General features: G+C 37.0%; 1 protein-coding gene across 1 annotated transcript in view; it reads left to right on the forward strand.

Annotated features, from left to right (window-relative positions):
* Window positions 1-9,590, forward strand: part of cnnm2b (cyclin and CBS domain divalent metal cation transport mediator 2b) — a 31,777-nt gene extending 22,187 nt beyond the window's left edge. Inside the window, exons 2-7 of the mRNA XM_052544864.1 lie at window positions 2,032-2,175; window positions 2,475-2,612; window positions 3,969-4,138; window positions 4,444-4,537; window positions 7,963-8,141; window positions 8,886-9,590. Coding sequence (XP_052400824.1) covers window positions 2,032-2,175; window positions 2,475-2,612; window positions 3,969-4,138; window positions 4,444-4,537; window positions 7,963-8,141; window positions 8,886-9,098 — 938 coding nt within the window. The 3' untranslated portion in view covers window positions 9,099-9,590. The remainder of the gene's footprint in view (window positions 1-2,031; window positions 2,176-2,474; window positions 2,613-3,968; window positions 4,139-4,443; window positions 4,538-7,962; window positions 8,142-8,885) is intronic.
* The last annotated feature ends 222 nt before the right edge of the window (window positions 9,591-9,812 follow it).

Here is a 9,812-nt window from a genome sequence, read left to right on the forward strand (position 1 = left end):
CAACTTTTTGAAGATATTCTAATTATATGACCAGCACCTGTATATTACTAGCTTATTGAATTGTATTAATTTTAATGAATACATTTTAATTCAGTTTAAGTGTTTTGTTAGTATAATATCTGCTGGATTGTAAAAAAAAATATTCAGTGTTAAGTAAATCTTTTTTAAATTGTTTTTTTAAATTTCCTTTTGGGATAATAAGACACCAAATTTATTTTTAATAATATCGTTAATCCAAACTTTGGTGATGAAAAAATATAAGATTGCAAACGTAAAGCACACTTTTCCCATGCTACATGCTTTATCTGAAGTCACTGTAGAGGCAAAATAAGGAAAAGAAGATACACACACTCAAGTTAATGCCACACTCCTTAAGCAGAGATTTATGCCCAATCATTGTTTGTGTGTTGTCATGGGGTTTGCCACAAGTGCGTCCCAGGCTTCCTAGTATTTCAGCAAATGGCCATCTGCATGTAAACGACCAGCTCTGAGACAGATCAGATCACCCAGCAGTCGCTTTGGTGAGAATATTGCCCAAGTGGAATGGAAACTTCATTTCAGGGCTAATATTAGCCTGGCTCTCTGGAAAATTCCTTCTAAAAGTTCACAAGCTGAGAAAAGGCAAAGAATTTGTTTGGTTTTTTGAATGACGGTATACACAAAAAGAGTTCGCGCTTTTGTCTTTGGGATGTGTATTAAAGCTTCACCCTTGTCCTTCTACAGTCTTTCAGTGTTTATTTAGTTCAAATAAACACAGATTATCAGAAACAGGAGCATGTTCTATTCTTCTTCAAATGTGTTTTTAAAAAAGCACAAGGCTTATGACATGTTTGTCCACTCCAGTGGATATCTCTCGCTAAGACTGGACTACTTTTGCTCAAAGACAAAATAGACAATGTTTTGAGACTGAACCTAGTTATTCTAGACCTTTAGACCTTCAATATCAAAGACTAAACACTTCAGTGTTTTGGGAAACAGGGTCAGACTTTTGAACTTAGTAAAGAGAGCGTGGCTTTGTGCCGTAGACACTATGAAACAATATTGCGTGTTGATTGTACAGAGCGTAATAAAATAACTAGTAAGTGTAGGATTTGTTAAGATTTGGTGCAGAAACCACAGGAGGATTGTTGCTGTTGTCAAGCATTTTGATGCTAATACCATTATCAGACTGCCAACAGATAAGAGTCATAATTTATTCCCCCTCATGTTGTTTCAAACACGTTCGATTGACTTTCTTCTGTGGAACACAATAAAATACCTCAGCGTTCTGAAAGGAAATTAGGTCCAGTGTTATTTTGTGTTCTGAACAGAAAATAAAGTCATGCAGGTTTGAAATGACATGAAGTGGGTAAGAGTGATTTAGGATAATTTTTATTTTTGAGTACCTTTAACCATACCTTTTAAGCTTGTTTACATTTCGAAATAGTTAGAAAACACATTTCACGTGTGTAAATATGTATATTTTTTTACTCATACACAACTGTTACATATATCAATACAGTCTATGAAATATGTTGTCATATGAAGTAAAAATGTGTAATACATTTTGGACATACTGTATATATATATATATATATATATGTGTAATTATTATTTTTTGAATAAATAAGCTTTCTATTGGTGTAAAAATATAAATCTGGAATCCGAGGGTGCAAAAACTCAAAATATTAAGAAAATGGTTGACATAAGTTGTCAAATTAAGTTGTTTGCAAAGTTTTCCATATTTACAGTAGGACATTTACAAAATATCTTCATGGAACATGATCTTTACTTGACATCCTAATGAATTTTGGCATAAAAGAAAAATCAATAATTTTGACCCATGCAGTGTATTTTTTGGCTATTGCAAATTATACAAATATATCCCAGCGACTTAAGACTTGTTTTGTGGTCCATGGTCACATAATGTCATGTATGACATTCTGTAAGTGTAAATAAATATATGTTTTAATGTGTAAACAGTTTACATCTTTAAACCAAGAATGATTTGTGTCTAAAAAAAACAATCTAAACAGCTCTATTACCTCCTAGGTAAATCTCACCTGGCAATAGTCCAGCGGGTTAACAACGAAGGAGAAGGCGACCCGTTTTATGAAGTGCTTGGCATTGTCACCCTAGAGGACGTCATTGAAGAAATCATCAAGTCTGAAATCCTGGATGAGACAGACTTATATAGTATGTGCCATTAAAGTCTTTTCTTTAGCAGCTTAAAAATTGCACTGTAAAATGAAAAGTCTAATGTCATATGCATGAGTTGTACAATAACTCATGTTCATGTTAAACTACCTCACAGTTTCCTCAGTTTCTTGCTATGGCATGGTTTTAAATAGAGAAATCTCTTTTAGCTTCCACTTAAAAATTTCACTTAACATCACAGAAACTTTTTAAAAGTATCACTGTGAATATACATTTGCAAATATACGACGAAAGGCATTTTACACAACTTTCTTCCCGTCGCCCCATTTTTCCAACAGCCGACAACAAAACAAAAAAGAAAATCACCCATCGAGAGAGGAAGCAGGATTTCTCGGCTTTCAAGCACATGGACAATGAAATGAAGGTTAAAATATCACCTCAGCTTCTACTGGCTACTCTGCGTTTCCTAGCTACAGGCAAGTGTGCTGCATTGCTGCTTGATTTACCCCAGTGTGTCCTGTGACTGTAGTATGGTTATGGGCTGCTCACAAAGAGGAGGAGTTGGGCTCTAGGTTTTGGTGAAAGTTGAAAGTGAAAGCCATGTTGTTGATGTTTTTTTTTTTTTTTTTGGTTTGCATTGTAAGGTTTTGCATTTAGAGAGGGGCAGCTTGTTTGGGTTAGCATATAAAAGAATGCCTTTGAGCAAACAGCTAAGAGAAAGAATGAAAAACATCTTTTGACACTTGCAAGAGAGCTTTCTCTTTCACGTTTCGGTTTCATAATGTGTGTTTCTCTAAGAAAGGAAGAAGATTTTGTGTAGAAGCCACATTAGGATTGCTGTTATGGTTTTCTGCTGTAAAAGGTTATGTTGCTGTACTGCTTTTACAGATATATTTCTTTAAAACCAGGCTGTGGAAACAATCTATCTATCTATCTATCTATCTATCTATCTATATCATCTACCTTCCTACAATAATAAAAAAAAAACAATTATGCAGCAGAACAACTGTTTTCAACATTGAAATGTTTTTACTGTATTTCTGATCAAATAAATGCAGGTTTGAAATGCATAGGTGAAAACTTCTGAATGGTCATGTACATTCTATTTTTGTAAAACTGCTGATTCTTGCCGAATTGTTCTGGCATTTGGCACAACCTCCTACGAGTCATTTCCCTTTGCCTTACTGTCGATCAAGCCACTGTTAAAAGGTCCCAAGGGCGGTTGTGTATAATGGAGACAAAAAGGGCATGCCAAACATATTCCGACTGGAGTTCCCCTTTAAACCTAATACCAGGATTTGGTGAGAACTTTCCTATTGTGGCTTACACTAATCATTGATTAAATAAATACAATACTATTAGCGTTTGCTGGTCAAGGAGGGACTGGCTGCCAGATTACATGGATATAGAACAATGTTACAAAGAGTTATTTAGCGACAGACGACCAACATAATGGACGAAACACTGCGTACATCATTAAATATTCACAGAAACTGTTATGCACACGATTGAAGGCATTAAATAGGATTTAAAAAAAATGGTTTGGTTCGCATTGTTTTAGAAGACTTAAAACAGTCAGAGAAGATTCACAAGGCAATCTTTTCACAGATGGATAAGCAGTTATTGAAACCTACTATTTGTCCAAAAAATGCTGGAATATCGTTATCCCTAGGTTTACTAATATACCGTGTGATCCTTTGAAACCAGGAAATGCGATTAAATGTAATAATTACCTTTATCCAAGGTTTAAAATGGCCCTGCGTTAACATTTTCAAGTGCAAGCAACCCACAGCATCACAAAGATGATGATAATGTCTGCTTTTGCTTTACAGAAGTAGAAGCATTTAGTCCAAACCAGATGTCTGAGAAGATCCTTCTACGTCTCCTCAAGCACCCCAACGTCATCCAGGAGCTCAAATATAATGAGAAGAATAAGAAGGCCGTCGAACATTACCTCTTCCACCGCAACAAGCCTGTGGACCACTTCATCCTCATTCTGCAGGTCAGCTTGGCTGTTTGGTTCAGGGCCGCAGAAGGCGTAGAGAGAAGGGATTGAGCTTATTAGCCTAGAACAAGCTGGGATTTTCGCAAGTATTTAACACGCCCATTATGAAAAGTTTCAACTAATGTCTCTATGTGAAAGAAGAATATTGTAGTGAGGATTGCGAAAGACAACATTCCTTCTAAAGGGAAAAAGTGAAACTAAAAATCTCCATCATTATTATTAACAGTATCTACTTGAAGCTGCTTAACAATAGTTTGTAGATATATTGAATGTCTGGTTTTCAATGTGATCTGTTCTCTAAGGGGAAGGTGGAGGTGGAGGCAGGGAAGGAGGGAATGAAGTTTGAAGCTGGAGCGTTCTCCTCGTATGGGATGATGGCTCTCACCACGTCTCCAGGTAAGCACAACTAAATACGAATGTCTTTTTTTATTTTAAAGTAATAGTCCACCCAAAAATGAAAATGTACTCATCTTCAGGCCATCCGAGATTTAGATGAGTTTGTTTTTCATGGACATAAATGTGGAGAAATTTAGCATTACATCACTTGCTCACTAATGGATCCTCTGCAGTGAATGGGTGCCGTCAGAATGTGAGTCCAAACAGCTGAAAAGAAAAAAAAAACCATCACAATAATCCACAAGTAATGCACATGGAAAGCTGTGTGTTTGAAACAAAACCATAATTAAGAAACTTCAAATCCTTTCGTCCAGTTGAAGTCCTCTATCCATAAAATTGCTTTCTCCAGTAAAAAAAAATGTCTTGTTTGAATCTGGAGATAAATATACTCAGATCAAGCACCATTTACAAGTCCAAAACAGTTCTAAACAAAGATGTTTGAGCACAGTTTTTTGATGTAAGAGGACAACAGGTTGGACTGGAGGAAGCTCGTATTTTGGCCAGAAGCAGTGGTTTGAAGTTAAAACACTTTAATGATTCATTTGTTTCTTACAAACACACAGCTTTTAGCATCTGGACTGGAGTCATGTGGATTACTGTCATGTTTTTATCACCTGTTTGGACTCTCATTTTGATGTCACCCATTCACTGCAGAGGATCCATTGGTGAGCAACAAGCTTAACTACCTACATTTTGGATGGGTACATTTTCAGCAAATGTTCATTTTTGGGTGAAATTTTCCATTAAGAAATAATACTGCAATGCAAAATTATCATGATACGACATGATACACCCACATACCCTGCTAAATTGCAGAAGTTTCTGGGCTGTATTAGTCCAAAAAGTATTCGTGGATATATACTTTGAAGATCTATGGAAGCGGAGCCTCATTCTGGCACCTTTGACATAATACTTTCAACCTACTTTGCACTAATCCCAGTCAAACATTATTGTATGAAGATTGTGATTCAGACATTCAAAAAATAATATCATATTTCAGAAGGTCTCATTCCAGAGGTCTGTGGCAGAATAAACCTGTGAAATGATTAAGATTCTATGTTTATTTCACAGTACACATATTTGTGCACCTGTCACCAGAGTTTTTCACTACAATGCTTAAAAAAAAAAAAATTAGACATTGTAGTGTCAGTATATCGAATGTGGCTTATCTTATGCATTTTATAATGTTTTTACAGTTTTGAGTCATTTTATAAGCTGATGTTTATGCACTGATGCCAGCATTCTAAAAAAGTGTGTGTGTGTGTGTGTGTGTGTTTAAACAAACACGATTATCCATATTTTCATTATATATTATATAACCTATACTTATATACTGCCAAAATATGTTGACATGATATAACATTAATCCAGTAATCCTGTGTCTGCTGACTTTTTGCAAATATAAATCATAGTTATACATTAAATACATGAAAGTCTTTTTGGAGGAGCATTCACTAGCTTTTTTGAAATGATGGTGGACTGGTTTCAAATTATTGTGAACAGTTTTAGATCAGTTGTAGATCCATGTTCTAGTTGAGGGGAATAACCACAGAACATAGGGGACCTCTGGTGGTGACATCACGGGCCTACAGTTATACTAAGAATGCCTTATTATGGAGGAATGGAGAATCTTTTTTCATTTTTCCAGATTAAAATAAGTGGTATTTAGTGATTTTCTCTGATCCTTGAAAGGATCTTTCAGTCCTTTTCCCTCCAGTTCTACCTTTTAGTCACCTTGTAGTTTGGTTTCCCACCTTTTTTGCTGCTTTCCTCTTCTTCCTACTCTTTATTCTTCTCTGCAGTTCCTCTCTCCATGTCTCGTATCTTTGTGGTCAGTAGGGCTGAGTCTGTCGCTGGATCTCCAGGTATAGTTAAACTAACATGCTTGTCAAGTCATACCATCCTTGTATGGCTCAACATGCGTATCCTGAGTTCGGTTTCAATGCTTATTTTCCAGTTGAAGCAATGACCAAATCATTTGTGACTAATCAAACAATGTGAAGGTCAAACATCTGTCTGTGACTCATTGTAAACCTTGCCATATATCACAGTAAACCCACAGAATCCCTCCCACACATTCTTACTTCACAGGCCTCCTGGAGTAAAGGGCGACAGCGGGGCCATACATACACACACACACCTCTGTACATATTCACCCACACACACATGCACACGCATACTGTTCCATGTTCTCACATACCTCATGCTGACTACCAGCATGTAGGGTTCATGGTTGGGCCCCTTCAGGCCAGCACTGGAGCCTTGAACAAAAGACGCGGTGGATCCCTCACTCCACTCACACATCCGAACACGGATTACATACATTCCAACCAAACTGTGGCATTAACACACCGCCGCCTTTAAAACCAGTGTGTGTATACATGCAAATGTGTGTTTATGTGTAAGAGCAAGAAAGAAAGAATAAATGCATGTACTGAAGTGTAAAAAGCGGCCAAATTAAATGTCTGTTAGCAAGCATTAGTGTGTGCGAGTTAAGAGAATGTTTGTGTGTGTGCACTTGTAAATTTCCCCTCTCTTTATGAAGTGGAAAACATAAGCTGTGTTTAATTAAAAACAAGCCAGTCTTCACTTTGAAAGCTCTTAGGCTTTTTATCGTACTCTTGCCAGCGGCAACACTTTACATACATGAAACACCCCCTTCAGAACTAGCGACGCTATTATTGACTTCTAAAAAGCTGTTACAAGCTATAATGAAATAATAATATACCATGTGCTACTTAGAGTCTATATAAAGTTAGATTTGAGGGTCCAGTCACTGAAGGATATAGTATAATCCATGAATATCTACAAACATACACTACTGTTTGAATCTATTGGGTAATAGGGGTGATCTTTGAATATTTTTGGAAGAAGTCCATTATGCTCACCAAATGAATTTATCTGATCAAAAATACAAGACTTTTGTGAAATATTATTCGATCTATTGTCTATATTTAAGTATATTTTAATATGATGCTTTGTCACTCAAGAAGCATTTTATTATTGTCAGTGTTGAAAACAGTTGTGCTGCCATGACAAAATTATTTTCAGGATTCTTCGACGAATAGACAGTAGAACAGTGTGTGTGTAACATTATAAATGTATTTACTGTCACTTTTGATTAAATGCACACCTGCCGAATAAAAGTATAATTTAAAGTATTGCTTAAAAAAAAAGACCCCAAACTTTTGAATGAAATCCTTTTAAACAGGTTCGAAACACACGGCTATAGCTCGTACAAACAGATAGTCCCGTCCCTAACTCAGCGCCACTGGTTGAGCCATTGTTGCTACATCAGGCAAACAGCAAGTCAGATAATTAATATTCATGAGCAAGGCTGATAAGTTATACATTCTGCACCCCTGATTGTATGTCTTTGTTTTTTCTCGTGATGTAATGATGATGCTTTCCTTTTTCCTGTGCAGAAAACAAATCCCCCCCTCGGTCATTTGGACTGAACCATTCTGACTCGTTAAATCGTAGCGAGCGGATTGAAGCCATCACACCATCACTGGGCAGCAGTAACCATCAGCTCAATGCCTTCCTGCAGATGTATGTGCCGGACTATTCTGTCAGAGCTTTGTCAGACGTACAGTATATTAAGGTAAACAGAATTGCCTGAACACAGCAGCTCACTTTCAGTTCCTGCACATTTTCTTGTCATCACAACCAATATGCCCAAAACAAAAACATGTAATTCTTCAGAAGCCATTAATTGCACATTTTTGGTACCATTGTGGGCACCCATTGTTTGGCTTGGGGATCAGACTAGGGGTCCTCAATTCTGCAGAGTTTAACTCCAGCTCTAATCAAACACACCTGAGCAAGCGGATCAAAGTTGCAGGTAGATGTGTTAAATCCAGTTTGGAACTAAACTCTGCAGGAAACTGGATCTTGAAGTCCAGAGTTGAGAACTACTGGTGTCCTTTATAATTTCAGTCTGATATACGGTAAGAACTTTATGTGGTTATGAGGAAGTAAAGAAACTACACTGGGCATGTTTCTTTTTGAGGGTAAAAGAGAATGTAGTGGACAATGAACAGATCATTTTGAAATTCCAAAATAAAAGACAACAAAACCAATTTCCAATGGACCTATTTCATATTTCCAGGTCCTCAAAAGTGCAAGTCATCATAGTCGGGTAAACTTATAGTGGGGGATGGAAACTACAACAGATATCATTTTTGCGTTTCCATTTGTCCCAATAGCAAATAGTATTTCTATGATTTTGCAAGAGAGGGAAAACATGCATTGCGTGAACAGCTACATTGCAGAAATTCACACTAAGCTTATTTGAATTATTTAGTATTGTTTTTACCCAGTTTTTTTGTGTGTGTGTTTTTGACAGGTGACGCGCCAGCAGTATCAGAACGCCATCATGGCGTCCCGCATGGACAAGACGCCACAGTCCTCAGAGAGCGAGTACACCAAAATCGAATTGACTTTGACAGACCTCCATGATGGAGTGACTGATGAAACCACCACCCTGTTCAACCAGACACAGAACTGTGTGGCCCACAACAAGACGAACCACACAGGCCACAGCGAGGGGGCCATCTAGCCCTCAGTGGGGTGGTAGAGCGAAACCCTGGAGCTGCTCACCACCCCAAACCACTCCACTCTGGTAACGCAATACTACTACTGGGACCTGAGCTTGGGTTGACCCAAGGCAAAATGGGATACTCCAGAGACCCGGTCCGGTCCCATTCATTCAGATAAACCATGGCGTCTATGTTCCCCAGACCAAAGAGTTTGGAGGATGGACAGTTTTTTTTCTCCAGCTACACTGGAACTGCCCCGGGATGTTCACAAACACAAAGGAAAAACTCCAGGCAGATGTTGTAATAGGGTTAATCAAAGACTGTTCCAAATACTGCTTTGAAGGAAACCGTGAACCAAGAGGATTCTACTCACATATTTATTTATTTTGTATGCATTTGTACATACGTGCATGTCTGAGGATTTAATTGTGGGCACATTCAAGTACCAGTCTGTAAATTGTGCATGTGTATGTGTGTGCCTCTATGAGTGTCACTGATATCATGCACATGCTATATATATATATATATATATATATATATATATATATATATATATATATATATATATATATATATATATATATATATATATATATATATATATATATACATAGTTAAAAATATGTACCGGTGAGGGTCTTTTACATGTATATTTCAGAAATGCTTATTTTTAATGTTCTAAATCTGATATATCCCTTAGTACCTATTACTTCTTTTAAAAAAATGAATCACTA

Source organism: Carassius gibelio, chromosome B1 (genome assembly GCF_023724105.1).
Source record: "Carassius gibelio isolate Cgi1373 ecotype wild population from Czech Republic chromosome B1, carGib1.2-hapl.c, whole genome shotgun sequence".
NCBI lineage: Eukaryota > Metazoa > Chordata > Actinopteri > Cypriniformes > Cyprinidae > Carassius > Carassius gibelio.